General features: G+C 50.2%; 12 protein-coding genes across 12 annotated transcripts; 3 read left to right on the top strand and 9 right to left on the bottom strand.

Moving 5' to 3' along the window:
• Positions 1 to 412: 412 nt before the first annotated feature.
• Positions 413 to 2,818, bottom strand: NECHADRAFT_102121 (uncharacterized protein; the record flags this gene model as incomplete). The annotated part of the gene is made up of 1 exon (XM_003043326.1): positions 413 to 2,818. The coding sequence occupies one exon, from the start codon at positions 2,816 to 2,818 to the stop codon at positions 575 to 577; it is 2,244 nt and encodes a 747-aa protein (XP_003043372.1). The 3' UTR covers positions 413 to 574.
• A 430-nt stretch (positions 2,819 to 3,248) lies between these two features.
• NECHADRAFT_87425 (uncharacterized protein) lies at positions 3,249 to 4,349 on the bottom strand (the record flags this gene model as incomplete). The annotated part of the gene is made up of 2 exons (XM_003043327.1): positions 3,249 to 3,677; positions 3,735 to 4,349. 2 exons carry the CDS (start codon positions 4,347 to 4,349, stop codon positions 3,249 to 3,251), a joined length of 1,044 nt encoding a protein of 347 aa, XP_003043373.1.
• A 1,529-nt stretch (positions 4,350 to 5,878) lies between these two features.
• On the top strand, positions 5,879 to 7,784 carry NECHADRAFT_97645 (uncharacterized protein; the record flags this gene model as incomplete). Its single annotated transcript, XM_003043231.1, has 4 exons — positions 5,879 to 5,948; positions 6,151 to 6,230; positions 6,278 to 7,421; positions 7,471 to 7,784. 4 exons carry the CDS (start codon positions 5,879 to 5,881, stop codon positions 7,782 to 7,784), a joined length of 1,608 nt encoding a protein of 535 aa, XP_003043277.1.
• Positions 7,785 to 8,017: 233 nt separating this feature from the next.
• NECHADRAFT_97646 (uncharacterized protein) lies at positions 8,018 to 9,797 on the bottom strand (the record flags this gene model as incomplete). Its single annotated transcript, XM_003043328.1, has 5 exons — positions 8,018 to 8,971; positions 9,023 to 9,084; positions 9,132 to 9,555; positions 9,591 to 9,715; positions 9,761 to 9,797. 5 exons carry the CDS (start codon positions 9,795 to 9,797, stop codon positions 8,018 to 8,020), a joined length of 1,602 nt encoding a protein of 533 aa, XP_003043374.1.
• A 1,264-nt stretch (positions 9,798 to 11,061) lies between these two features.
• On the bottom strand, positions 11,062 to 12,645 carry NECHADRAFT_87428 (uncharacterized protein; the record flags this gene model as incomplete). The annotated part of the gene is made up of 1 exon (XM_003043329.1): positions 11,062 to 12,645. The coding sequence occupies one exon, from the start codon at positions 12,643 to 12,645 to the stop codon at positions 11,062 to 11,064; it is 1,584 nt and encodes a 527-aa protein (XP_003043375.1).
• Positions 12,646 to 12,893: 248 nt separating this feature from the next.
• Positions 12,894 to 13,844, bottom strand: NECHADRAFT_64661 (uncharacterized protein). Its single transcript, XM_003043330.1, has 2 exons — positions 13,213 to 13,844; positions 12,894 to 13,164 (listed from the first exon to the last, which is right to left on the bottom strand). The coding sequence occupies exons 1-2, from the start codon at positions 13,689 to 13,691 to the stop codon at positions 12,912 to 12,914; spliced, it is 732 nt and encodes a 243-aa protein (XP_003043376.1). The 5' UTR covers positions 13,692 to 13,844; the 3' UTR covers positions 12,894 to 12,911.
• An 81-nt stretch (positions 13,845 to 13,925) lies between these two features.
• NECHADRAFT_72943 (uncharacterized protein) lies at positions 13,926 to 15,338 on the bottom strand. Its single transcript, XM_003043331.1, has 2 exons — positions 14,898 to 15,338; positions 13,926 to 14,849 (listed from the first exon to the last, which is right to left on the bottom strand). Exons 1-2 carry the CDS (start codon positions 15,315 to 15,317, stop codon positions 14,628 to 14,630), a joined length of 642 nt encoding a protein of 213 aa, XP_003043377.1. The 5' UTR covers positions 15,318 to 15,338; the 3' UTR covers positions 13,926 to 14,627.
• Positions 15,339 to 15,919: 581 nt separating this feature from the next.
• NECHADRAFT_22481 (uncharacterized protein) lies at positions 15,920 to 17,940 on the top strand (the record flags this gene model as incomplete). The annotated part of the gene is made up of 3 exons (XM_003043232.1): positions 15,920 to 16,076; positions 16,211 to 16,772; positions 16,821 to 17,940. Coding segments are annotated over 3 exons (1,839 nt in total), but the record flags the coding sequence as incomplete, so codon positions are not given.
• Positions 17,941 to 18,181: 241 nt separating this feature from the next.
• NECHADRAFT_87432 (uncharacterized protein) lies at positions 18,182 to 19,246 on the bottom strand (the record flags this gene model as incomplete). Its single annotated transcript, XM_003043332.1, has 1 exon — positions 18,182 to 19,246. One exon carries the CDS (start codon positions 19,244 to 19,246, stop codon positions 18,182 to 18,184), a length of 1,065 nt encoding a protein of 354 aa, XP_003043378.1.
• Positions 19,247 to 19,971: 725 nt separating this feature from the next.
• On the bottom strand, positions 19,972 to 21,831 carry NECHADRAFT_87433 (uncharacterized protein; the record flags this gene model as incomplete). Its single annotated transcript, XM_003043333.1, has 5 exons — positions 19,972 to 20,642; positions 20,688 to 20,901; positions 20,951 to 21,585; positions 21,656 to 21,690; positions 21,755 to 21,831. The coding sequence occupies 5 exons, from the start codon at positions 21,829 to 21,831 to the stop codon at positions 19,972 to 19,974; spliced, it is 1,632 nt and encodes a 543-aa protein (XP_003043379.1).
• Positions 21,832 to 23,058: 1,227 nt separating this feature from the next.
• Positions 23,059 to 25,350, bottom strand: NECHADRAFT_87434 (uncharacterized protein; the record flags this gene model as incomplete). Its single annotated transcript, XM_003043334.1, has 5 exons — positions 23,059 to 23,451; positions 23,994 to 24,397; positions 24,486 to 24,540; positions 24,619 to 24,831; positions 24,865 to 25,350. 5 exons carry the CDS (start codon positions 25,348 to 25,350, stop codon positions 23,059 to 23,061), a joined length of 1,551 nt encoding a protein of 516 aa, XP_003043380.1.
• A 408-nt stretch (positions 25,351 to 25,758) lies between these two features.
• NECHADRAFT_87435 (uncharacterized protein) lies at positions 25,759 to 27,627 on the top strand (the record flags this gene model as incomplete). Its single annotated transcript, XM_003043233.1, has 6 exons — positions 25,759 to 25,819; positions 25,877 to 26,477; positions 26,703 to 27,012; positions 27,076 to 27,125; positions 27,181 to 27,324; positions 27,381 to 27,627. 6 exons carry the CDS (start codon positions 25,759 to 25,761, stop codon positions 27,625 to 27,627), a joined length of 1,413 nt encoding a protein of 470 aa, XP_003043279.1.
• Positions 27,628 to 27,757: the final 130 nt, after the last annotated feature.

The following is a 27,757-nucleotide window of genomic DNA, read 5'->3' on the forward strand; positions in this document are numbered from 1 at the left end:
AAGTGGGATTGCCGGCTGATTAACTCCTTGTCGAACCACTGCCGTTAGGTTATTTAATGCATTCCCTTTTATAAGAGGGTCCTCGGGCAAGGGGAAATTTAACGCGTTTGGCTCTTGGAACGTGGCCTTCATAATTCTCACACAACCACATTGGTTCCACAAGCTCACGGAGCACGCCTAACCGGCGAGTCTAATCTCACTTGCAACTCAAGCTCATGATCTTGAGACTTGGTTGGCCGGATCTCTTGGGTTTTAACTCACTTAACGTTCATGTGGCGAGGTCAATTCTCAAGTCCGACAGCGATTCGTTCAATGACGGATAATTTCTAGGCCATCAACGTTCAAAGCCCGCCAATCACCCTCATCCAATCCCTCTGGGCCATCATAGACTGTAAAAGGGAAGAGCTTCTGTGGATCATGTAGTAAAATCAGTATCTGTCAATCGATCTCTCTATCGTTCTTCCACTAGCAACTTCACCCCCTAACGTCACTGCCAGCTAAACATGACGCCGCGTTCGACCGCGACGAGTTATTCTGCGGCAACCTGTTCATCTTGATTCTCTGAGCTGGTTCGCTAAGGCAGAGCGATGATCTCAGAAAGGTCATCCATATCAAAATCCGCAGGCAACCGCGCCGTATAGACCCCGAGCTGTCCCTCGTTCTCTTCCCAGAGTACCGGCTCTCTGTAGAGCTTCCCGATCTCTTCCTTGGGAGGAAGGTCGCTGCCAGACGTGTCGCGAGACCAGCCGTCGACGAATGCCTCGAAACGCCACCCAAACGGTGTAGCTTCAGCTACATCACCTGCCTCACTGCCCTGCCAGTCAGTCCAAAACTCAAGAGGATCTTCCCCGTAGGCTTCCTCTCCGTTGCGATGACGAAAGTGCCACTTCTCGGTCAAGTAGCCGTTGCCCTTGTTCCCGAGCACTTCCCAATACCAAATTCGTCCATTTTCGTCCCGACCCCAACCCCACCTGGGGCTTCTGAGTTGCCTCATGAGATAATCATCATCTTCTCGTGCGTAGAATGGTCGCATGTCGACATCTTCCTCATCTTCACCCGAGGATGCGTCGTCGTCAATGATCCTCTCAGGCAGTACTTCGCAAGTGTCGTTTCGATCAACTGCAAACCTGTGCAACGGGCCAGTTGAGTCAGTGCCTAGATCTCTCCAGAGACCCAACTCCCAGTCCCACACCCGTTCGTTCTTCACAGCCCAGGGGTTGTGCTCATTTTCCCGCTCACTCTCATAACTCCGTCTCTCTGGCTCCAATATCTCCTCATCCGTCCTGGGATCATACCAGACTCCATCACGGTCAACCCACAAACCTGATGCATGGTCGAGTACTCGGCAAGGGCCTAGCTCATGTGTGAATCCATCCTCATCTCTTCGCTCACCAGCCTCGTCGTCAAGTTCCATTACTTCCCGAGATTCATAGCCGCGCGTTCGCCATCCTCGCCGTCGTGTGTCAAATACCGCTGCGTTTGGCCACTCATCAATATCCCAAACCGCATCATGCGTGCACACCGGATCTTGGTCATCTGGCCCAAAGTCGGGATCGAGCACCTTGCCATTCGCTCTCTTGTTGACAAAGCCCAGGATTGTTCGTTCACTGGTCGGCCAAGGGTTATCTTCCTCCATATCTTGACCGGGAACGATGATGAATCTTTCCAGCTGCAACGAGTTCAACTTGTGCAAACTGAGCAGCATCCTTTTAGTAACCTTTGAGGAAGTGATGCGAAGTCTGCGAAGGGTACTCGCATGGAGCCGAAGAAATTTCACAAGTGCGGAGTTATCGTCATCAAGAATTTCCTCGAGCCGAACGAACTCGGTCTCCTGTTCCCTAAGCATGATATCGTCGAGGTGTACTTCCACCAGACGAGGTAGCTTTGGAATCATCTGCAACAACCTAGGAGACTTTTCGTCCTCCTGGTAGGCGGCTTCTCGACAAAGATGAAGATAAGACACGTTGGTCGCAGCCTTGAGGCAAGCTCTGAACCCTGTCATTTGCGACTCAGAGGGGGCGGTGCCAGAGATGCAAAAGTCGAGATGTTCCAGCTTGGAAAAGGCAAAGGCATAATCACTCAGGAGAAATCTGAGAGCAGTCTCCTTGGTAGTGGTCTCATCGACAAAGAGGAGCCGAGTCACCCTCTTGCCGGGCTGTTTTGCTATGTGGATAAGTGCTGGTACCAGAACACCGAGAAATCCCGTGTTGAACGTGCACCTTTCTTGATCATGATGAATGAGGCGTTTGATGATTCCTGCGGTTATCGGGTAGCCGGAGGAAACTGCTTGTATTTGGCGTTCGTCGTGCATGGGCTTCGAGACAAGGGTATGGAGGTTTGGCATTCTGTCAAGCGCGATAATGAACTGGCGCACGAAAGTAGCAAAGGTCTCTCGGAAGTCGTACGGCTCACCCTTCGGTGTGACCCAAAAGAGATCTGGCATCTGAGACATCACCCCGGTCAAGCCTGGCCATATCTGCCAACCAAATGGTGAATACCCCCCGAAACGTTCCCAAGCTTCGGCCTCGAATCTTGAATGGTCTCCGTTCAGTTCTTCCCAGATGACCGTGCAGACATGACGAACAAGGTGAGGGGAATCGGCGATCTTGAAGAAGGTATCGCGGTCAGCCTTGAGAGTGGATATCCGAATGCTGTTGAACAGGAGAGGAGTCGCTTTGTCGGCGAGCAGGCGGGACGCAAGTCTGACGGATTTGACATCTTGTTTGGGGAGAAAAGAGAGGATTGGCTGGAGAACCTCGGTGGGCAGGTTGGCCAGATGTGCAAATTTGAAGCTCAAAGAATCGAATTCTTGCGTCATGATGTCTCTCTGGTGTTGAGGTGCGTGAGAATCTCTGGGCAGGTTGTGAGGCTAGGCAGAAGGGAGGGGTTTGAGGTTGGCCTGCACACGTGTGACATCACGTGACCTAATCTGACAAGGGAGATTCCATGAGAGGAGGATTCAGAGCAGGCATTTTAGAGATGGAGCGGGGATTTCTAAGAGGGCATGATAAATGTGTGAGAATTTGAAGCCGAGAAATGCGGCTTAGGGTGTGAATCATTGACACCAACAATGTCGAGGTATGCGAACGTTTGTCTTCATTAACCCACTATCCCTCCCTAACCCAGGCCAACAGCCACTCAAAAGCACGTACACCCTATTACCACAAATAACTATAGCATCTCATACTTGATTAAAGTTTCCTATCGCAACTAAGACCCTTCCTCTTGTACTTGGGCTGCTGAATCTCTCATAAGCCTGGTTGCAATGTTAGTGGATTCAACGTGGAGATGGACGGGGGACTTGCCTTGAGAACATCCTTGAAATGAAATGAAGAGTCAATAAACACGCGCATTTTCCCATCTTCTGCAAGTGAGGCTAGCCGCTCCGCATTTGCGCCGGTTAGAGGGGCACTGAAAGTGATGTATTTCCTGGGAACGCCGCCCAAGAACGAAGGCTGGTGGGTATTCCTAAGGGCCTGGAGAATGAAAGACAGTTGCCCCGTCTCTCCATTACCCTCACCGACGTTTACAACAATTCCATTCGGTTTGAGGTATCTGGGTGACTTGATAAACAACTCTTGCGATCCGACTGTGTCCAAAATGGCATCAAAAGGGGCCTTTCCATATGTTTCTGTGAGGAAACCTGACACGGACTTGACTTGGCGATAGTCGACAACCTGGTTCGTCATTAGTTGTTTATCTTGATTGCAATGTGTGGCCAAAGAACCACTCACCTCGTCCGCCCCAACGCTCTTGACAATGTCCGCTTTCGATCCTGAACAGACACCAACGACGTGTGCCCCGAGATGTTTCGCCAACTGAATAGCAGCAGTACCAACAGCACCACTACCTCCATTGATCAAGATGCGATCCCCTTTCTTGACCTGGGCTTTTTGAATCATTCCCATAGCGACTTGACCAAGAACACTCAGACAAGCAGCCTCAGCAAATGTCATGTTGGTAGGCTTGATCGCGATGCAGTCAGAGTCGATGAGAAGGTACTCTGCCAGCGTCCCGTGACCCGATACAGCGGTGGCATACTTGGATACAGTTCCAAAGACTGGTGTTCCAGGCCCAAGTCTAGGAGCGACATCGGGGCCTGCCAAGACGACACATCCGGAAAAGTCGAGTTCTGGGATGGCGTTTTTTCGAAGTGCAGACGGTACCACCATCATGAGGGTTTTGCCAGCAGACGACAGGGCAGCATGTGAGATTCGGACGAGAACTTGGGACCCTTTTGGTTTGGGAGGCATCGGCGATGACGGGTTAAATGATAAGACCTGCTCTGGGGCACCAGAAGTGCTGAAAGTCCAGGCTTGCATAGTAGTGGGAATATCGCTAGCATCCATGATGAAGTGAGTTTGACTCTATGCGTATCCAAGATATGTTGATAATTCATGGCTTAGCGTCGACTTATATCTTGAAATTCTCTACCTATTGCAGCGTAGAAATTGATTCCAAACTCGTTGCTTACGATCGACGTGATGGCTTGACCCAGCCACAATGTCACTGCTCCGCAATGTTTAGCGCTTGGTGTTGATGATGAAACTCCGCATCAAATTGGCCGGGTCTCTACACCAGCGTATAAGGCAATGAGTTTCCTAACAAATACATACAATGAACTTTCCTTCATTACTTATTTGATAGAGAAAATACCATGATACCGAGAAAATAAGTTGGGCGGAGCTTTGGGGTGAAAAAGTGCGAGGCCATGGTTAGATCATATCGTAATCTCCGCCCAAGTTCACAAGTCCGCAACCACGGTCTCATGCAACGTCGAGGTCGGAGTTTCAATAGTAGGGCTGCCCGTGCTGATTACCAACCAGATTCGATTTTCGTAATCAGTGATTCAATTGGTCTGAATCTAACCATGCTTGGTAGCATCGTGGATGTGCTAACGCGGATGGCTGCTTACCTGCTCCACCTCATCATTAATGTGGGCATTTTCGTATCTATCTACCTAGGCACGTTAAAATAATATGCTGTAGAGCTTCGTCGACGAAAATTTCATATAAAAAGACCCCCTCAACGCTGGTAACCTTGTTGTTGGTGTCAAATGGCAGAAGTGGACAGTTGCGGCTGGTGGGTTTTCAGAATAAGTGCACTTCATTTCTCAGCCAAAGAAAATACCAATGACAAGAGCAAAGAACAGAAGTAGCAACTTTATACACTTATTTTTGTCGAATTTTCGCATTGGATCAGCTGCTAATGCAGGCAAAGTGAGGGCTAGTCAGCCAAAGTTTAATCGGTCGGGCTCCTTCGGCTGTCTCGTCAGGGGCTGGCATAACTGGGAACCAAAAAAAAGCACAATGCCAAATTCACACATTTGCCATGTGATGCTATTAGCCTGCAAATTGGACAGAATAAATAGGATTTAGGAGAAACTTTGATGAGCAGAGACTCCTAGGGGCTTTGGCCATCTGTCTATCAGCACATGTCTCAACACCATATTGTTGAGATAGGTTGTTGCAGGCAGTGATGGCCTAACCTATATCAGCTCAAGACTAATGGTTTGTTGTATGATGCGGGATGATGGCAAAGACCAGCATGCAGACTCGGCAAACGTTGCTTCGCGCATTTGATCCGTTGCCAAAACGTCTATTTGACCATTTCGACTCATCGTGCGTCAATTCCTCATCTCGCATTTCAACATCAAGTGTGAATCGAAATGACTCATGAACGCCATGTCCCGTTTGGGTTGATCTTATTTGCATAACTTGGCGTTGACTCGTGATGTGATTGGCCCTTGGAGATTGTGCATTCATAATTACCCTCAGTTGCAGAAATGCAACCTCAGCTCGAGAGATGTAACTGCCCCTTCTTTCCAACAAAAGATCGATACTTTCTATAAAACATGGAACCTCCTCATCGCTATGAAATGTGGAAGGAGACCATCACACCATTCATCAGAGACCTCAGCCACAGCTTAGAAGCATATCCTGTTCTGAGTGGCGACAATGACACGCTCGCAACCCCCTTCAGGGGACGACCAAACAATTGCTGACACAAAAAACATCGAACAAACGAATGAGAAAAACATCATCTCCAGCGACTCATCTTCTAGATCTAGCTCCAACACCAACATCAATGGAGCGACACCCAAAGACGACGATGAATCTCCGACGAGCGAAAAGGACGACACGACTGCAGGAGAGTACCCTACCGGTTTCAGGCTCTTCTTCATTCTTCTTGCTCTTGGTCTCAGCATCTTCCTAGCCTCTCTCGACATGGTAACTCACTTGATCTTTCTACTCCCAACTCGAGCTAACCTTCACAGACAATCGTCGCAACCGCCATCCCTAAAATCACCGATGAATTCCGTGGCCTCGACAAAGTCTCCTGGTACAGTACCGCCTTTTTCATGACCAACGGCGGCTTTCAGTCCTCTTGGGGTAAAGCCTACAAGTACTTCAACCTCAAGTTCACCTTTCTCGCGTCCGTCTTCGTATTTGAGCTCGGTAGCCTGATCTGCGCCCTCGCCCGCGACTCGACTACGTTTATCATCGGACGAGCTATAAATGGCCTCGGGGCTGCTGGCATTGGCACTGGTGCTTATACCATTATTGCGTTTGTGGCTGAGCCTCAAAAACGTGCCAGCTATACCGGAATCATTGGTGCCTCGTATGGTATCGCCTCTGTTATCGGGCCTCTGGTTGGCGGCGTCTTTTCCGACAAGGTATCATGGCGCTGGTGTTTTTGGATCAATCTCCCAGTTGGAGGTCTTGGTGCCGCCATCATCATCTTGTTCTTCCAGACTCCCAGCAGTGCGCGTCCGGTAGCTGCAAGCTGGCCGGAGAGGCTGTTGCAGATGGACCTTGTTGGTGCTTGCATTCTCGTCGGCGCTACGCTTTGTTATCTCTTAGCCCTCCAGTATGGTGGACAGAGCCTCCCCTGGGATGACAAGACTGTTATCGGTCTACTTGTCGGCTTTGCCACCATCGGTGCTGCCTTTGTGGAGTGGGAATGGTATCTAGACGAGAGAGCTATGATTGTCCCTCGTCTGTTCAAGAATAGAGCTATCGGCATGAGCACCATGTTCATCTTCTTCTTCGGTGGTCCTTACTACCTGACCATCTACTACCTACCCATCTACTTCCAGAGCGTGGGTGGTTCGACGGCTATCATGTCAGGCGTCAAGAACTTACCTCTGATTCTCGCGGTCACAATCTCTATGATTGTCTCTGGTATCTTCATTAGCGCTACTGGCCATGGCGTCCCGGTCATGATCTTTGGCTCGACTCTGGCTGTCATCGGTGCTGGGCTCTTGTATACTCTGGACGTTGATTCGAGCATGGGCGAATGGATCGGATATCAGATCCTGGGCGGTGTTGGCTGGGGTGTCGCCCTCCAGGTACCAATTATTGTTTCCCAAGCGAGCGCGGCCGCCCAGGATATATCATCGGTCACGGCAATGATCTTGTGTGAGTGGAATCTCTAGAGAAAACCAGACTTGGTACTAATTCCCCACAGTGTTTCAGTGTCTTGGCGGCACCATGTTCAACTCTGCTGCACAGGCGGCGTTTGTCAACAGCATGATCAGAACTCTTCCCGGTGATGTCCCTGGCATCGATGTTGAAGCCGTCGTTCAGATTGGAGCTACTGAGATCCGGGACGTGTTTTCTTCCTCCGAAGTGTTTGGAATCATTGCTTCGTATATGACGGGCCTCAAGCTCACATTTGCTATTGCCATCGCAGGTGCTGGCCTGGGTGTTGTCGCAAGTGTCTGTAACGACTACAAGAGGCTAGGCAAAGAGGCCGTCAAGGATACAGGGGCCGTGGCTTAACATTTGCGATGGCAATGCGCATTGAGATGACTCAATATTTAGATAGACTAGCGTGCTTGTTTCAATGTCAACCCTTTTCCTTGGAGCCTGCTTGTCCTTCGAATGCTTGGCGATGCAGTGATAGTCACAAATCACTCTTAGATGCAAAGGAAAAAAAAGATTTGTCGAACACAATGTGATATTTACTGCTCGTAGTAAGGCTTGACTACAAAGTATGCTGTAGATATGACTACCTAGTGTGAGAAGTACCCAGAGTCAGGCACGGGAGCCCCCTCCAGCTTGAAGTATCCCGGCTGCAACACCTGGAAGACCTGCTGAGGATCATACTTCTTGGAGATACTCTTCAGCTTGGCCTTGTTCTCGGTACCGTAGTTGGTGACGACATCCTGGAACTGACTGGCATAGTTCATGTAGAGATAATCGTTGTCCACACCTCGAGCCTTGGACTCCTCCTTGGTCTTCCTCATGATATCCGACATCCACTTGTAGATGGCCTCATCGTCGGACTTGTTCAGCCACATGGCGCAGAGCTGAACAATGAGAACGGGTCCATCCGTCTCATCAAGACCCAGAGCGTTGCCTCCGTTTGTCTGCATCTTCTTGAGCTGAGGAGTGGTGATACCCTGGACGACTATGTTGGGGAAGATGCCAGGGATGTTTTCAACATCAGGAAGCTTGTCGAAGAAAAGATCCTTGAAGAAGTCGACGATACCACTGTCAACCTTGGTAGAGATGACATAGTACATCTCACGCAGACCAATAGGCGCACCCTCCATGTTCTCCTTAGCCCAAGCGCCAAGATCCTTGTTCCCAGTAGTATCAGAAACGGGCGTAATAGCGCCAATCTCATCCCAAATCTTTGCATCACCACCATCAGGCTCAGCATAGTAAAGAGTAGGAAGACCAAGCTTTGTGCCGTTCAAAGATCCCCAGACCGCCCAGAAACCGGCCTTGGGATCCTTGGGAGAGTTGTTGACAAGGCCGACGACGGCTTTGGTGAGTTCGGGGAACTTGTCCTCGGTGAAGGCTCGATTGCCTCCCCACATCTGACCACCAGGAAGGGGAACGGTCTTGAGGTTAAACTTGACGACAAGACCAAAGTTGTTGCCGCCACCGCGGAGGGCCCAGTAGAGGTCTTTGTGCTTCTTGGCACTGGCCTTGACAATGGCACCGTTGGCCAGGACCACCTGGTTGATTGGTTAGAAACAGTGTCTATGTGAGCACGCAGGACTTCTTACCTCGTAACTGTCAACGTTGTCGCAAGCCCAGCCGTGCAGGTTGGAGAAGTAGGAGATACCGCCTGCAAAAGATTAGTAAAGGCTTAGAGAGAGATGCCAAGAGCCATACCTCCTGTTGTGAGTCCTCCGACACCGATGTTGGACAGCCGTCCTCCAATAACAGTGACGTCCGACTTGGAAAGCTCCTCAAACACAGGGCCCCAGGTATTGCCAGGCTCAATAGAAGCAACCTTCTTGTCCTTGGAGAGACTGACACCCTTCAGGTTGGTGAATGAAATCGTGATACCACCCTCAGCCGAGGACGCGCCAGCCATGGCTGCATGGCCACCACTCTTGGCCGCGAAGGGACATTGTGTTAGACGGGACAAGAGAACAACGACAGATACATCCTTTGCCTTTGATGGTTTGAAGATGCATTGGGGATCGACATCGCCCTGGTTTGCGGACCAGTATGAGCTTGTGAAGGCTTCGTATGCCACTTCACCTTGTGTCTCTACAGCCGCATCTCCATAGAGGAATTTGAGTGATTTGCACTAGTAAAGTTAGAGAAGAGGGGCATCATTTTGACATGTTCACTTACGGCAGCAGCACACCCAGTGGTCGATCGCTTTGAGTCCTGTACCAAGGCAGGGATCTCAGACACATTGACGCCAAGACCAAGAAGTGCATCAGCAACGTCAAAGTTCTTAGGCTCTAACGCAGGGTCAGTGACAGCCCACGCCGTTGACAGCACGGCACTCAAGGCTAACAAGGAACTAGCGGAAGGAGGAATCATGTTGACACAATGGCAGTCGAGGGCCTAGAACAAACACCCAGGAATAGGGCATCCATTGCTTTTGTATTATCCTCTCCCGGAAACAATCCAGGTACCGAGCCGGAACCTGGCTCATCTCCCAGCGTAGCAATGCCCCATGAGGCTTGCAGGAGACAGAAAAGCCACTCAGATTTGTGGCCCAAGCGTTTTCCCAATGCCTCTTAAGATCGCCAAGGACATGCGGGATTTGTCCCAGGGACGTAATTGCTTTGCCTGGGAAGTTGGGGGCGATGGAACTTCGGTACTCCGTAGGAAAGGTATAATCCCATAGCCAGCCCTACGGTAATCCGTCCGAGTACGGATACGGGGTAAAGCTGACGATGGGCCTTCGCCATTCAAGCTCCGAATGCCCTGCAGAACTTGAAGCACTGGTCTGGCTTGGCGGGTCAACCGTTAAACCCGCCACACCGCTAGCTTTGCTCCGCATCGGCGATAACTGGCTCGATGAAGAAAATGATTTGTTACACAGGAGCAGGCTGGACTGCTGGTGTTACTCAAACGTGAGTTCCTTACTTCAGCTGCACTGGCATTATCGTCCATCATTGGGTAGGACAGGGCGCTCAATACTTCAACTCAGCTACCTCAATGGAATGCAGATCCGCCAAATCTCGCCTTTACCAGCAGGGATCACCAAGCTGGCTGCTGACTGCATCTCACAAATTAGTGATCCGGAGACTAGGCAAGATTCTGCAATGGGTCCTCCCGGAATAACCTTGATCTCAACCCCTGTAGTAAATCCTGCGCTTTGCCCGAGATAGAAGGAGTGCGAAGGAAAGTGTCAGCAGCCTGGACGATAGGTTAGCGATGCGAGACGCATTTCGGACTCCGACTTTGTCCAAACTGCCAGTTTGGCCTGCATGACTGATCCAAAGATTCTGAGAGATAGGAGGGTCGTCACAGGTCTCCACGAGTGGCTGCGTGGAAGCGAGTATAAAGCCTCGCTTTGCAAACTCATCTCTTTAAAAGGTAGCGCCTTGGGATGTGCCAAAAACCACGAGATCACAGATCAAGATCCCATGAAGCCTCTTGGGGCAGCGCATGTAGAAAAAGTCAAATACATTTGATCAAACAACAACCTTAAACGCCAGTCACTTCTGCCCATCCCTTGACAGACATGGCAGGTATGACACTCGCCCGACTACTCCATACAAACCAACGGCAACACGTCCCCCTTCCAAAACAACACGACTGAGCTCGAAGACCAACCACCAAGTCCATTCCACAATCATTCGTCACCCAAACCACTGCCCGTGTCGTGTTCATCATCCCAGTCTGACTCATCATCCGAGGAATCCTCTGGAGAACGGTCTGAGGTGTAGTCTGGGCCGAATTCCGAGCAGTAGCCTCCCTCTGGAAACATCGATACCTTGACGTTAGAGCCCCTGAACGCCTTATCCAACTTGGTCTGCAGCTTTGCTGACTTGCACTTTGCCCACCGCATGTTTTCGTTATTGTCTTGTCGGCCAAAGGCTAAAAAGACATGGAAACTCTCGAGATTTGGGAATTTCCCAGCTACCACGTCATTTCCAAACCCAGTCACGTCTTTGCGCGCCGCCATCCATTGGGTGTCTAGCCCGATGGCGAGGTGCTTAATGTTGGGAAGAAGCAAGTCGCTGATGCAGTTCCAACGGAACTTCTCGGCAGCCTCCACGTCAAAGTGCCGACAGAAGGCTAGCTCCAGCAGCCGTAGCGTGTGGAGGTTGCGGAACGGTCCGAGGTTGGATCGGTCGATATTAGGCAAGCCAAATACGCCATCATTGTGGGTATCACAGTCGAGATCGTAAGAGCCAACTTCAAGAATCTCCAGAGTTTCCGCCTGAGGCTTGAGGGCCTCGAGGAAGCGACCTGCCCCAAAATGACAGGTTGGTCTTTCGTCGCAGTCGACGCAGCGGGCAAGATAGATAAAGTGCTTGAGGCTCTTGATCATCTCAATTACCTTGCGAAGGGCCTCCCACGGAACGTCCATAGGGTCCCATGGGACTATAGAGTTTATGAGCTGCAACGAGGTGAGATTCCACAGTGCCGGTGCAAAGACTCCAACGTCAAAGGCGGAAGATCTCTGGTCGTCAAGTTCGACCCACTGCGTCTCGACAAGAACGAGTGTTTCCAATGCAGGTGCTACTCTGAGTACTGTCCCAACTCCCGGGTGGTAGATACTGAAGAGCTCAGTGCCGCGCTTGAAGAAAGTAACATGTCGTAGGTTGTTCAAGTTGGTCGCAGATCCATAGGTCCGCCGGTGGGTTGCAGCAAGTTTCCAGTATTTCTGCTCGTCGTGGAAAGAGTCGAGCTGCATTGCTATCATCTCGACCTTGGTGCACAAAGCCATCACGAGCTGGTCGCAGAATGGTTCATGGAGTGTTGGGTGAGAGACCAAGCGCTTCCCAGAATGAGTGAAATAGTTGCGACCGCCTTCGATGTGCATTCCGATTTTCCTAGCGACCTTCAAGGCGAGATTCACGTCGTCGGGGGCATTCATCTCAATCTCGAGATTACCCAAGCGCAGTACCTTGACATGATTTGCGAGGCTGAAGTCAAGGTCGATGCGATAGAGCAAGTCGGAAAGCCTAAGGTAGGCGTTTGGGTCGTGGTATTGGATAGGTTGGGCGATGGATCGCAGGCGCCTAGAGGTTTGTGATAGGGCCTCGAGCGTGAGCCATGATGTCCACGCATCGTGGGATGCCTCGATCATGTCATGCTTAATCTCTTCGCCGCGGCAGTGCCAGCAAAAGAGATTGAATATTGCGAGGAGGGTCTCGGAAGGGAGGCGGTCGAGCGACGCTGGCACTGCGTCCTCGTTGGTGGAGGCCATGTCGACAGCCACGGCTGCTGTGTGTCGTGTACGTGCAGAGATGGATGTCGATAAGAATTGAAAGTGATGCAAGATGGAAAAGAAAGAAGAGAGCTTGGTTCCCCAGTAATTTTTGTGTGTTTGTTTTTGTCGGTTGGCTGCGTCACTGCAACAAAGGGCTGGCACTGTCAGGGACTGAACCGACCACTGACTGACGTAATTCACCACAAGCCGATTTTATTTGCTGTTTGTTTCTCTCGGTAGCCCAGTGAAGCAAATATTATATATTAAAACGTGGTATCGCGCAGAACGTTTGCTTTGCTGTCCCTGATCAACTCCTGCAACCACAAAGGAAATCCACTGAGACCGGCTAGTAGAACGCCGTAGCCAGGTAGCACGACCCGTCCGCTCTTGCATCCCATCACGTGGTCGACAACAACTTTAGCAACGCTGTCCGGTTCATCAAGTGGATCATGGAAAGTTGGGTGTGCCGTGAGGTTCTGGATGAGAGGTGTGCGGACCCAGTAGGGGTAAATGATGCTGAGATGCTGTGAGCGGAGACCGGTGAAGGAATAGCATCATGCTTACCTCGTAAGAACGTTTCTGGTGTTATATCTATGCTTCAAATCTTGCGCCAGACCCTCGTGAAATGCTGTCAATCCTGCTTTCGTGCAACTATAGTCGACATTGCTAGCAATCGTGATGAAGCTGGCGATGCTTGCCATGGTGACGATATGTCCGTGCTGCTGCTTGATCATGGACGGCAAAAATTCCTGCGAGAGCCAGAAATGCGCAAGAATATTGACATCAAACATGCGCCTGATTTGATCTTTGCTGCAGCTGAGAATATCTTTGCCGAGCACAACTCCCGCATTATTGATGAGAACAGTCGGGTCGCCAATATCCCGTCGGATCTTTTCCGCTGCTTCGCGTACCGCCTCTGGTGAGGTAACATCCACTTGATAAAAGCGGGCGTTTGCTGGTAGAGCTTGCTTTGGTGGTTGAATATCGAAGGATACAACTTGGACGTTTCTCTGAGCAAATTGTTTGACCATCTGGGATCCCATTCCACCGCTGCCTCCAGTGATGAGAACTATCTCTTTCTTCCAGTCCCACAGATGGGCACCCGTTCGAGTGTTAAGGACGAGCCTGTTGAGAAGCCCGTTAACACCATAGCAGGTGCCGAGGATTGCGAGAGGTCCAAGAATGCGCCTGAAGATTGTATTTTGCGGGATGGAAGTTATGATAACGTCAGCGATCCCGCGTCCTTGGTGCAATAGCGTCTGTAGAAGGCGACACAGGCCCCGAGACATGCTGTGTATGGTTGATTCCTGCATCTTGGCGTTTGACTGGAAGCGGAAAGCAAGGCTAATTCGAGGCAACGAAAGCAAAGCCGACGAAGACAAAATGAGAGACAGGAGGGTCATTAATGTATTTATCCGCCTCTTGTGACACAACCTCCTGTCCTCCATCACCTTGCCCCCACCGACCAAGGTCCCTTTCCAAGCACATTTCTTGAGCTGAGGTGTGGATGATCCCAGCCTGCCTAGCCCATTCAAGGCACGACAGCCAGCCACACAAAGCCAAGCGAACCAATAAGCCCAACTGTCACCCCGTTGCCGATATCTTTAATCACATTGGTGTCAGATATTGGTCTCTGGACTGCTCAATAGCCTCCCTCGCGTAGGTTCTCTGATAAGCACTTGAACAAACACGTTGCAAAACATACACCAAGACGGAAAGAGAGCGGCTTCCCCGAGACATCACGCAGGATAAGTGAGACACGAATTTGTGATATCCACTTGTTACGTGATACAGCCTATCCGAAGGAAGCCGGTCCAACCGAGGGGAGTGTTTTCTCTTGTACAGGTAACGAAATTGCATGAAGCTCTTACACATAAGTAGTAGGTTGTGTCTTGGCACTGCTGGTATCCCCACGATAATGGCGAATTGCAGGACAACACGGAGTGCCGGGCCTCCACATTATCGCCTTGCCGTGTCGCCTATCCTGCATACTTGGCAAAGGGATCAACGGTGGGATCCGTGTTGCGTACATATTCCGAGCCGATCGCCGTATCATCTGCCACGTCTTGTCCGTACTGCTTGGCAATAAAAGCGAAGATCATGTCGATGCCGGCCGAAATGCCGGATGATGTCCAGATGTTGCCGTCCACGACCCATCTTGCTTCCTTTACCCACTTGACCTTTGGCCCTTGAGATACGACCTGTCAACAGGTTAGAGAGGGAGTGTACGATAGAGTATGATCCCTTACCCAGGAGAACGATCTCTTGTTTGACGTTGCTTCCCTGCCATCGAGGACACCCGACTGCGCAGCGACAGCACTTCCCGTACAGACAGTCAAGAGGTATCGCAGCTTTGGATACCTCTCCTTGATAAACTGTCTCACTCTTGCCACGTTCTCGGGGTCTCTGGTTCCCATGCCACCAGGCACCAACAGGACCTCAATATCCTCAGGCGCGGTGTCATAGGTGTGTGTTGGAACAACACTCTGTCCAATTCGACCAGGAGTCGAATCAACAAGCGTCGTGACGGGCTCGAGTGAAGTGTGGAGTATGGAAAGTGAGAGCGGCTGGTTCCTCGACATGTAGTTCAAGGCATCTATCGGGCCAAAGACGTCAAGAGCTTGGAAGCCCCGGAAGAGAGCGACGGCATATTTTGTTGGAGGAGACATGGTGACGTTGCTTTGAAGAGTCACAAGTATGGGAAAAATTGTCAGATTCTTATACTCGTCCTGTCTTTGGAGGGCGTGAGGCTTGAGCACGTTTTATCTTGATGTGAGGGGTAGATCGGGCTAAACTCTTGGTATGGGTATCTCTGCTCATTGGATGTTGGTTGGGCGGATGACAATATTTGTCAGCAAGTTCCGGTGGTGATCGGAATTAAGGCTGTGCGGGGTGTATTGCGAAATCGTGATTGATAAGGCGATTGAGTAATGAGGCTATTCCCACATTGATTGACCGGCAAGACATCGTTGTTGGTGAAGTATGACACGACTCCCCACGCGCCCGGCCTAAATGGGTAGCCTTTGCGGTCAGGAGTCAAGAGTTGTGTTGGTCCAAGCAAGTAGCAATGCTCAATTCACGACCCTAACAACATGTAAGACATTAAGGAGCCCACTTTTCCAGGCAGCAGATCCCTTTGTCCGTCCCATTCACGCTCCCTTTTGAAAGCGTGAAACAAGAGTTGAATTATACATCAACACGCTGCTCAAACAATTGTTCAAACTCGCCTACGATGGCTGCTACAATGGACGATAACACCATCAATCGCATCATCAGACAGTTGAACCCCGGCGATCGTGCTGCTGGCAGACAGAAAGCGCTTGATTCTGCACGTCTTCCCGGGGTGTGTCCATGGTTTCTTAACCTTTCAGAGATACGAGCTTGGCTGAATGGAACGGGTCCCCAGCTCCTCTGGCTCCATGGTCCAAGTGAGAGTAAAGGATCCATGGTAATGGTTGTTAGTACTGACATGTAACAGCCGCAACAGGCAAGACATTCCTAAGGTGCGCCGCTGAAAACCGATCTCGTGATGAAAATGGCTAATATTTGCCCAGCTCGAAAGTCGCTAACCATATTCAATCCGACGAACGACTGCGAGCAAACAACTCTGCAGTTGCTGTCGTCTACGCCGATAAAAGCTACGAACACCGGAATATCGCCGATTGGAACCTCCGACTATCATCCGTGGCCAGGCAGCTCGCATCTCAACTGCAAACTTCCTCCGCTGCTCTACAAAGGGCTCTGATCAAGTTCTCTGATACTGATGACGACGAACTTCATTCGGTTCTGCGGACACTGGCCTCCGAGTTTAAAACCGTCTTTGTTGTCTTTGATGGAATTGGCAAGGCAACCACCAAAAGTTTGAAGGCGCTAATGCGTGCCCTTGGTGGAGGCCATGAAGAGAAGGCTTCGTTCCAGGTGTTGATAACCAGTCGTGATCCACCTCCCAATGCCTTCAAGGCTCAGTTCGAGGTCTCCGTTGTTAAGGCTTGGGCTGGTAGTATTGACTTGAAAGCTTATGTGACGTCTCAATTGCGAGATGCCTTCCCAGATATTTCTCATTTGGAGCTCTCCAAGGTAAACACATTGCTTGATGCCGACGTTTCTTTCACTTGTGACGGAGTGTAAGTATCCCTACCACTCCTTACTTCACATGCTCATGGCTCTCTTAGCTTCTCGCCTCTACCTTTGCTCTACCTGTGCGCCGAGCCCTCAGAGGTTATAGACACTCTCTCTACAATGATCGCGTCAGCTCAGGGGCAGTCAACTTCTGATGGCATGCAGCAATCTTGCCGCATGATAATGGCACAAATCAAACCAAGCAAATGGGGAGACATGATCTGCTGCGTCCTCTATCACCTGGTCAAAATTAACGAGTTCGGGTATGAGTTCACGATACCAATGGCAGTAGACGCTCTCGATGCTTGGAGGATATTCCATCAAGACGGATCCCCATATACCGCCACGGACATTCTCGAGATTTGCGCTGGGCTTTACTACTTCAGCGATGACAACCAAACCGTTCGCATGCGGTCTCCTCTTCTAGAGAATTATCTTCGGCACGAAGAGTTTGGCAGAGAATACGAAGAGCTTTGTACGACAGCACAGATGCGGTATCTATGCAAACCTGAATTCTCCAACGGAGCTTGTGCCTCCTCGAATGAGCTTCGCGAACGGTTCAAAAACAACAGATATCTCTGGTACGCGGCGAGGATGTTGGCTCCTAATCTCCATCAGCACATCCCTAAATCCTTCATATCAGACTTTATGGAACTTTCGTCCAGCCAGGGGTCAATTGACTCGTATCTACAAGCAGCCAACGCTTGGCCATACCAAGATGAAGTCTCCTACGACGAGTTGGAGGAAGATTTAGAGTACTGGAATAGCTTCACACGCGGCTTTCGACCTCTCCATCTTGCTGTGCAACTATCGGACTCAGCCCTGTTGATCCAGGCCTTGGCAGAACGAGGGGAGGAGCTTGAAGGGCGTAACAAGGACGGTCAAACTGCACTGCACATAGCTGCGCAAAGCCAAGGGGAGTGCAATGCCCTCCGTGCTCTTCTCACGTGTGGGAGCGACGTGTCTGCCGTGGATGAGAATGGCGAAACACCACTGTCTCTGGCGATTGTGTGGGGAAGCGTCGAGTCTGTCAAGTTGCTATTTGACTATGGCGCGGATATCAGCACCGTTGATGAGGAAGCTCTTGAGATGTGTACACAAGAAGAGCCGGAGATTGCCAAGTATTTGGCTGAGCGGGGTGTCGAGATGCCGGCCAACGATGACAATGATGACAGCTCAACAGCCTCTGAATAGGAGGATTGATCACAGGCGTTTATCACGGAATTCCAGGCACTGAAATACTCAGTTGAATTACTGAAATCGATTTTTGCTCTCACCAAGTCCAATCTTGTCCGTACTCAGGACGGGATGCCTTTAAGTCAGATGGCGGCGGACCAAGTTACAGCTCACGCCGCCGAGAGGGTGCCCAGTTCTCAACCCCCTAATTCCTATCGCCCTCCTTCGCATCCCCCCCTCACTTGGACCCGCATTTATTGGGCTTCCACATATCCCCCAATCTGTCAACAGCAGCTTGGATGTTGGACAAGCACAGAGGAATATCCTCGCTGGCGTAACCTGAATTGTTCTCGATTCCCCAAACCACCTGGCGCAATCGTTCCAGGCCCCTTCCCGACGTTTTGACAGTAACTTGGACGTGGTTAATCACCCTGTGAGTCTTCGTTACCATTTCAAGCATCCCCTTAAGTGCTGTTCTCCGTTCCGTGGAGTCTTTGTCCTGAGAATCAAGACTCGCCTCTTCATCGCGCAAGAGTTCTGCAATGGTTTGTAGGTGCACGCCAACCGTGTCCAAATTGTTCAACAGATGCGTCCTTTCCTCTTTGAGATATTGAAGAGGCGCGCCAATCCTGCGACCTTCTTGGCTTAACAGCCCACGTACTTGAGTCCATCTTCCTCTGAAGCCGCCCACATCATTCACTGGAGCCGTGGTTTTTAAAACATGATCGTTCAAATTCTGCGTTTCGTCAACCGTCGCTTGAGCAAAGCTGTTCCAGGCGATGAATTTGCTGACCACTTCGTCGGTTTCGAAAGAAAAGGCCTGCATCCCTTGTTGAAGACGTTGGCGATTGTGCATGTCCGAGTGTTTGATGGTGGCCCTCATGTGTGTCATGGATGTTTCGCAAGATTTGATAATTTTCGGAATGTTCTTGCGCTGGGAATCAGTGTCGTGGACCTTTAGCCAATCGTTATGAGACGTGGTAATATCGCTGATAGCGCTGACTGTGGGCCATCTCGGAGGCGTTTTCATGGAGTCGTGAATTAGGAAACCGGCTAAGCCTGCGCACGCGCAAAGAGTGCCAAGAATCAGCGCGATTAAACCCCAGAAGTTGTCGTCGTCGTCATGCCGTTTTCGTTTCTTGGTCGTTTGGCTTCCCATCTGGGGCGCCTGGTGGGACTGAGGCTTCTGGCGGGCCAAGGCTGGCATGTCTTCAAATCCATGGCTGCTAGATGCCATCAGCTCGATGTTGTGAACATAAGTTGCCAAGTTCGGCGTAGCGTCCTTTCTGCCGTGAAGCGTCATCTTAGTTGGTGAAGAAGCAGAAGAAAGAGCCCAGTTGTACGGTATGAGAGAAGCGGGTGAAGGATGGATTGGATTGGGAACTGAACGTCCATATGGCCTCTCAGGTTATTTATATTCAATAATTTCTGGCAAGATGTTTGTGGCGTCAGTTTACATTTAACCTGCAGACGCCATGAGAAAACGATGAGGCATGTTGACAGTCTTCAGTCAAGAGTAAAGACCCGCAGGTGAATCAAACGAAGTCAGCATAGGTGTAATTACACCTTAAATTGTGGCTTTAATGTGACATTCTGTGGCCTTGAAACCCTTGTGATACTAATCTTGCATTGGCAGCTGACCTTTGCGACTGTAGCCTAAAGTCACTTGAACAATCCCGGTGGCCTCAACAAACCTTGTTTGCAAGTTGCTCTCGCCCATGGCAACTGATGAAACGTGTCCTCTTGTATATTTGTCAATGCTCATATTGATCAGTCCAAACTAGCAACACGCGGTGCCTTGAACCACCATGCAAACCGGCCCAGTGGTGATTGTACGTCAGTGGGCGAAAGCGTCCTAACACGCTTCAAGACTGGGTCAGGAGCGCTTGATAATATCCGCCGCCTACTCCAGCTGTCAGTAATTTGGGGAGGTTACATATGGTTTTTGCTTGCCTTCTCTGCAACAGCGTACACAGTTGCCATCGTATGCGCAGCAGGAAGCAAAGGCATAACGCTAGCGTCAATAACTCAGAGGCCTTCCACTCCATAGACTTTGAGCTCTGCATCAACAACGCCGCCTTCTTCGCGACTGCCCATTTTGCAAGACCCAGCCGGGTGATAAAAGTTAGATACAGTTGAACGGATGAATTCCTCGAGTGCTTCATTGCTCGTAACGTCGGCTCCACGGACAACTTCAAGGGGTTCAAGCTTTTGCATGGCTGGTACGTTGACAAGTCTCCGACTGAATATGATGCCTTCAGCCAAAATTGCGATGTCCAAGGGATTTTTTATTAGTCCTGGGTCGGCAACAGGGGCATCAAAGGTACTTGGCGACATGGACTTGATGGATCCTCGCGAGTAAGGATGTTGAAGACATAATAGCATCTCGCCATCGTCCCAGATGACTTCGAGAATTGCTGACTTGAAATCAAGCAATTGATCATTCAGGATCTTGTGCTGTCTCTTGCAGCCTTCAACAACTTGATTTGGCGTGTCTGTGAGCAGGTACTCGGTGCCATCTTGGTTGATTGCTTGGTAAATGTCGGAGCTGGCATCGGAGAAGTTGGAAAGAGGCATGAACACCAGGAAGTCGCCCAATGGTGACGTCAAAGGGCCCTTCCTGTAATCTTCGTACTGCTCTCTAACCTTTGCGGCGAATGTAGCATCCGTTAGGTTACTCCTCTGTAAAGGGGCATTGACTGTTTCCACAGTTAGTAACAGTCATCAACAAGGCGACCACTTACTCTTGTTGGTCACTTTGACCATGGCATGATCTTGAAAGTTTTGGCCGACACCAGGCAAGTCTACAACTGTTGAAACGTTGATGCTGGACAGCAAGGCAGGATCCCCAATGCCAGAGACTTGGAGAATCTGAGGACTGTGAATCGACCCAGCGTCGAGAATAACCTCTTTTTTCGCTCGCACTGTTTCATGAATCCCATGCCGGCTTTTGGCGAACTGAAATGGAAGTCAGCGGTAGGTACTTAAGCGGCGACCTTCTGCATACCTCTACCCCAATAGCTTTGACGGTTCCACGATGTTTCTCGGTAAGGACTCGAGTGACCTGTCGACCAGCGACTAAATGGAAATTCGTTCGGCCAGAAGCAGAATCATAGTAGGCTTCTCGCGCAGACGAGCGTGTAACATACACAGGGTCTTGGCTGTGAGGGTTAAAGTATCCGCCCAATGGACTTCCATCTGCTTGGTCGAAGGCCATGTTGATACCTAGCTCTTTGACTGCCTGGACAAGGTTTTCTACAAGAGAGAACAAGTTAGCTCGGTTCACCATGTCCTTTCTATAAATACATAGTAGCTGACTCGTTGTAGGCCAGAAGAATGGCGAATAGCTGGACTGCAAATATCCCGATGTGCCGTGAACAGATGGATCAAACGTGATGTTGTACTCTTGAGCAATATCTTTGTTAGGCGGCATGAAAAACTCGCTCTGGATGCTTTCATGAGCTATCTTGTCATCGTTCGATATTGAGGATCGTTGTACCTCCTTAAAGTATGGAAGAAATGCCTCCCAACCCCATCCCTCATTCCCAAGCTCAACCCAGCGGTCATAGTCAGATGAAGATCCCCGATTGAAGGTCATTTGGTTGAGTTTGGTCGACCCTCCAACTACCTTGCCCAAGGACACTGGGAGTGTACGGCCATTAACAGCGTCGGTTGCGACGTAGGTGCGATTCCAGTCGTACTTTGTACCCACCCCGCGGCCAGCCAGGCCGGGGATCGTCAAGAAGTCTTCATTTGCGTCAGTTGAGAGCGTTAACTCGGCCTTAGAATTGCTTGAATGGGTTTGGCATACAAATCTCCGGCTTCGAGAACGAGAATGGTTACATCTGAGTAGGACCATAAGAGCCTGTGCTGTTCATCGATGGCCATACTTGCCTGGATCCTCGGACAGGCGGTTCGCTACCGTGAGGCCAGATGCCCCCCCGCCAACAACAACATAGTCGTACTCTGCGAGGATCTCGGTTTCTAGTGGGCTTTCATAGGATAACGCAAACATGAAAGGAAGGTTGCTCAACGCAACTAGCGTTAGACAGAATATTCGGAGCATAGTTTACAGTGAATGTCCACTCAGGAAAGGTGTTTTTAAACAATCTAAGAATGCTCACGAAACAAAGGTAGCACGGCGTGACATATAAGCAATATAGTAGCTGTCCGGTATGAGGATGGTTGGACAAGGAGCCGACCCGGAGAAGTCAGAAACGCCAGCCACAAACACTCATCAATACTTCGGATGACCGTATTCATCGTCTCACTTATGCCCTGGTGTCAGGGTTACAGCTATCGGAGTTATGTTCATTGTCCTTTCCGATGCCAATCCCAATAACTGAATGATCCAAAGGCCCTGTGCCTAGCAGCACTACGTCAGTCCATTTATACTAGTTAATTTGAAAGAGACGAACCAGTAACTCTACATGAGCTCAATTCTATGCCCAGCAGGGTCATGACGAAATTGAAGCACCCGACTGTTGCACATCATGCGTTTAACGCGCCCTCCGTGAGCCCGACTCGGAGCTCAAGGCGCGATGCTTACCAGTGCAACCACACTTTATGTCTTGCTCAACCACGGAATTTGTTTTCGTGCTGCCGTTAGTGATGTCATTGCCGTCAGTCGGTACGATATGCAACTTTTGTCAAGCGAAAATGTGTCGCATTCAGCGCTCAGGTACCAATGTCACCACTCAACACGCAGCATATTAATTAGACAGTCAATCTACTGTAGTGTCTCGCTGCTCATCTCAACGATCTTTTGGCTCAGTTAGCCCCTCAAGGGCCGGCCTGTAATTATAGCAAAGAACACATTGCGGTCATCTCAACAAGCTCCGAAACATTTATAATCCACAAGGTTCACTACAGTGCTGTAGTCTATTCCTGAAAGAATGACAACATGTTACGCCCCTTGGGCTCTTTGGCAATTCTGCCGCCACTTCTTAAGGCGTCTTTGTGGACATCGGGCTGGGAGGTTGCTGGGAATTAAGACTGGGTGGGTACCTACTTTGAGGCGCGAAGGGAATGACAAGCGAGGTACACATTCAGAACAAGGAATGCCGAGTCATAAGAGCTTCACGTACTTCCTAGGTTGTCTATTCTAACAGTCTTTTACACCGTGCACCCATCAAAAGCATTGTAATAACCCAGCTCATCACCCTCGTCCGAGACCTGCATCGGGCTCATCTCTTGTTCCTTCAGCGATAGCAGGCGATCCAGCTCACCAAGAACCACCTTGTACACTGCCTGATGTAGAGGAGATCTAGACAAATCTTGGCCCCGGCGTCGCCCGAAATCGCATTCTAGACACCACTGCGTTAGCTCCCGATACTTGGGAGAGATCTGAGACGTCCTTCCCGCCGCCCTACGAACCGCGAGAACATCCCCCAAATCAATCTTCCTCCAGTGGTTGATCTGCAGTAGTGCCACCCCAAGACTCCACTGCGGCCGGCACTTGATGTTACATCGGATTTCCTCATCGTCTCTTGCATCACCTTCAGCCACCTGGGAGGTTAGTGTCGTCATTATCTAGACGTCTTCCATTTATACCACTCGTATCTGTCCGATCTCAGCGGAGAGGTGCATATTACGAATTGACTATGAGAGATCTTCTATGTCATCAACTAACATAGATAGATCTCGGAGCTGCCAGATATCGTTAAGCCATGGAGTCGAGTAGAACTTAAGCACCGCTGATACAAGCATTCATGCCAGTCTCAGTTAATCGATGGGGTTAATTAGGTCTCGCCTACTGGTCGTAATGATTTCGTCGAGCGCCATCGGACTGCACTCAGTGTCACGACGGTCAGGTCCGGAGCAGCTTAGATAGAAAACATGGCGAAAGGTGTCTCTCTGTCGAGTGCAGTCAAGGTGCCCGAAGCAGTGCAGTGACGATCCACTTGACGACGCGGTCTGAGCTGGCGGCGTGCCTGTCAGTTTGAAGCAAATATCGCCTGACGACCGAAGATCGCGAGATATCTGATGGATCAGCTGGCTCCTTGTCTTGTGTGCAAACTCATTGGCCTGGTGGCCAACCGTCTGCTCACTGTCGGCTCCCCAAATCGAACGATCTTTCGTCTCTTCGACATCCCTTGATGCTCCTCGTCTGGGGGTATCAAGGGTATCATCGAAGCGCCGAGGTCCAATTGGAGTATAGAAGATCGGACGTGTAGTTGCACCAATCTAGACTCGAGAGCGACCTGTATGCGGTTGAGGTATATGATGGTGAGCCTCATCTGGGTTTGGTCTTCAACCTGACTGGTTTCGACGAAGAGACGGAATAAGTGTCTCGTGTGGTCCGCATGGCCGCACTTCCAAGCGTCGACAAGCGCTTCATGCAGTGCCCTTGAAGCTCTTTGAACACTCACTAAGCCACGCCACTCCATAAGATACCTTTCGCAAGTCTTTCCCTCCACAGACAACTCATATCTCTTCGGCTCTCCAAGTTTCTCTAGTTATGCCCTGAGTATGCTTAGGTTGCCTATAGAGCGCCTCAGCTTCTCGATGCTCTCAGGCCATATCTTGCTTCGAAAGGTAACCTTCAGACGGTCCTAGATCTTCCGCAATCTTTGTGCTGTGTCTCCAGGACGCTCGCTTTAGAAACATGGTTAGCAGGATTCGGTCTCCTTAGTCATTTTGATGTTGGATAGACCATGCCTCTCGATAGTTTACAAAAAGAGTAACGTCCTGAAGTTCCCTGCTAAGCTCTTCGAGGTCCTCTCGGATCACTGCTGTAGCTTTTTCGCAGGCATCGTAGTTCTCTCCAAGCGCCCTGCGTAGCCTTTGATCCAGTTGGAGCTTGCCTAGGCTTCTCCGGCTGGCATGGTCAGCAATGTCCGGAGCATTGCTATCGTCGGCCGTGGGCAAGAAGACAGTCCTTAGGATCTGCCATTCATTCTTAAAGATAGCTTCCTACACCTTCAACTCTCCTCGAACTCGCTTTGCTTCCCGGTCGTACTTCTTGAAGGTTTTCAAGTTCTTGTAGAGGCCTTTGAAAGACTTAAAAACAAACTCCACGACTGGGACGACGCCTATCGCGCCCAAAGCTAGCTCAGCCATGAGCAAAGCAAAGACTGTCGAATTTCGACGGGCGTTGGGTGATGGAAATGAGGAAAGCATGAGGGGTCCTCTCATAAAGTCAGAATTGAGTGGGTGAAAGCCTCGCCAGGCTTGGCAATTGCCTGGAGTTACACAGCATTGGATTGATGCATGCACTGCCACGTATACACAGCCTAGCTGAATGAATGGCTTCCAATGCAGAGCCCAACCCGTAAAGGAGGGACCAAAATCGCCCTTGGCACATGCCATGTAATTGAACAGGAGATTTGTGCTGTCTTTTAATGGCACCCTGACCGCCTTGTTTACTCTGCCGTACACTTCAACTGCACAGCCTCCACAACACATCCTGTTCCGTTCAGTCCTACCATTACAGATGCCACCCTCGGTAGAAAAGTCTTTGCTTGACCTGGATACATTCATCGTTATTGTCTTTTATACCCTCTCATGATCTTATACGTTGAGTATAACAGAGTGTTCTGGCATGGCCACCTCGCCACGTCCAAGCGGCGCCGAGTCGTCGTGGATCAGCAAGAGGAATACCTCGCAAGCGACTGTGAAGCCAACAAGCATAACGACACAGCTGTGTGGAGAATGCTTGACGACTCTCAAACTAGTCCACAGGCATATTTTGTCTAGAATTCACTTGTCAAAGTCAGCAGTCCGCTGCTATGATAGGGCGCTGGGTGCTTTTATCTTGTGGACAGACGGATACGAGGTTCTCAAAGGCGGTCTCGACCAGGTGGTGGCAAACTCATGGACTCTCCGACGATTGATACTCGGATTTTGAGCGATATAAGCCACAACCTAGCAGAGGGTGAGTACTACTTATCGACCTTACGATAGCAATAGTATTGCTCAACTTGGAAAATAGGGTTCATGCCAACTTTAGGTCTAAGTGACGAGTACAGCGCCCAGGTATCGAGCCTCAGAAGCGCATTTTACGAAGCAGAAGCACTGCTCCAAGAGGGGCAGAATATCAGCACAGATTGGGAGGCTGGAGCTGATCCAGTTTCAACTTTTGATGCCAAGTCGGACAGGACCGATGATTCGAGCCAAGCGTCCACGGTTTCGGACTCTCGGGGTCTTGATGAGCTTTTAGCCGACCTGCAAAGCGACATCCAAGGCCTACGTGATCTAGGCCCCCTTATTGAGTCACCGTACGTTGAACGACCAAAGCAGCCCGAAGATACCGTTCCAGTGTCCCTCCAGACATCATGGAAAGCATACCAACCCTATTGGGACCGCATCTTGCAACGCTTCCCTCAGGCGCAAGCCAACCTTGTTGAGAGACTGGCTAGAGCCAATCTGGGTCGTTTCCAGAAGATTCAAGAGGAGAAAAGCGAAAATCTCATTAAGCAGAAACAACATGATGAGACAGCCAGTCGTATCCGGCAGCATGAGGTATCGCGATTCAGCCCTCGGAACTTCTCTGGCAACCGGCAGCATTTACGCCGAGACGGTTATGGAGTATGGTCAGAGCGATGATCTCGCTGTTCGCGGCCACCACTTCCTGAGGGGGCTAAGTCTGGTGTGCCGTTCGAGTGCCTAGCTTGCGGTCGCATTATTTCGATAAAGAACAACTCTGCGTGGAAGTAGGTCTTACCCACTGATACTGACAGTCTAAGTAGATCCCGCTAATGCATTATGATCAGGAAACACCTTTGGCGAGACCTCCGGCCTTGGATTTGCCACGATAGTACGTGCGACTTGGGCAACGAGCCTTTCACCTCTCGCAAAGACTGGATTGAACACCTTGAGTTTGATCATGACTTTCATCTTGCCTGGGGATCTTTCGAATGTCCCCTTTGCCACGAGGAGACTGGCAAAGGAAAGACTGACATAGTCCATCATTTGGCTCGTCATATGGAAGAAATCTCACTTGCGGCTCTCCCTAGTGGATACGATTCTGAGAATGATCTCGAAGAAAGCGAGGATGAGGGTAAGTATGAAGATAAGGGCGAGAACGAGGACGAGGACGAGGACGAGGACGAGGAAGGGGAAGGTGATGTAAGTGACAAGACTATTGAGTGTAAATTTTCGGATGACCTTCTAAATATGCATTCTTTTCAGGGGACTGGTAGTGTCGTGCCAGCTGAGGGCCAATCCGTTGATTCTTGGACGTTTGTCTCCCCTCGTTGTACTTTACTGACTCCAAAGCTAACTTGACCAACCTAGTCCAGCCGACTCTGTCGATATGAACACAAGGGTTCATGATCTATACAGGCTTGGAGTGCCTTGGGAAGACGGATTATACCATTGTCCGTGGGAAGGTCAGCCATGCTGCAACCACAAGCGAGTCAAGTTGAAAGCACACTATGAGTAAGCAGTATCAAGGCGATTGTCTAGCATACGGGATCACTGACATGAATATGTAGCAAACTTGTGGACTCTCATCTGAAGCCGTATCGATGCAGAGTGGCCTCTTGCGAAGGCGCTCGGTTTTCTTCCACCGCTTGTCTCTTGAGACACGAGCGTGAAGCGCATGGAATGCATGGACATGGCGACAAGCCCTTTTTGTGCACATACGCAGGATGCCAGCGCAGCGTCCCCGGGAACGGCTTCCCTCGACAATGGAACCTCAAGGATCACTTGAAACGTGTTCATGACGACTGTACTGATTAGAAGCGCGTAGATGTTTAGTTCAACTTCGATAAGGCAGATCAGCATAATAAATAGCTACCTAGGGAATACAAGCAACATATGTCAAACTACCCAGTAAAAGATGTAAATTGCATTTGAATAAAGCATCTCC

The sequence above is a fragment of the Fusarium vanettenii genome, assembly GCF_000151355.1.
Source record: "Fusarium vanettenii 77-13-4 chromosome 12 genomic scaffold NECHAsca_29_chr12_4_0, whole genome shotgun sequence".
Classification (NCBI taxonomy): domain Eukaryota; kingdom Fungi; phylum Ascomycota; class Sordariomycetes; order Hypocreales; family Nectriaceae; genus Fusarium; species Fusarium vanettenii.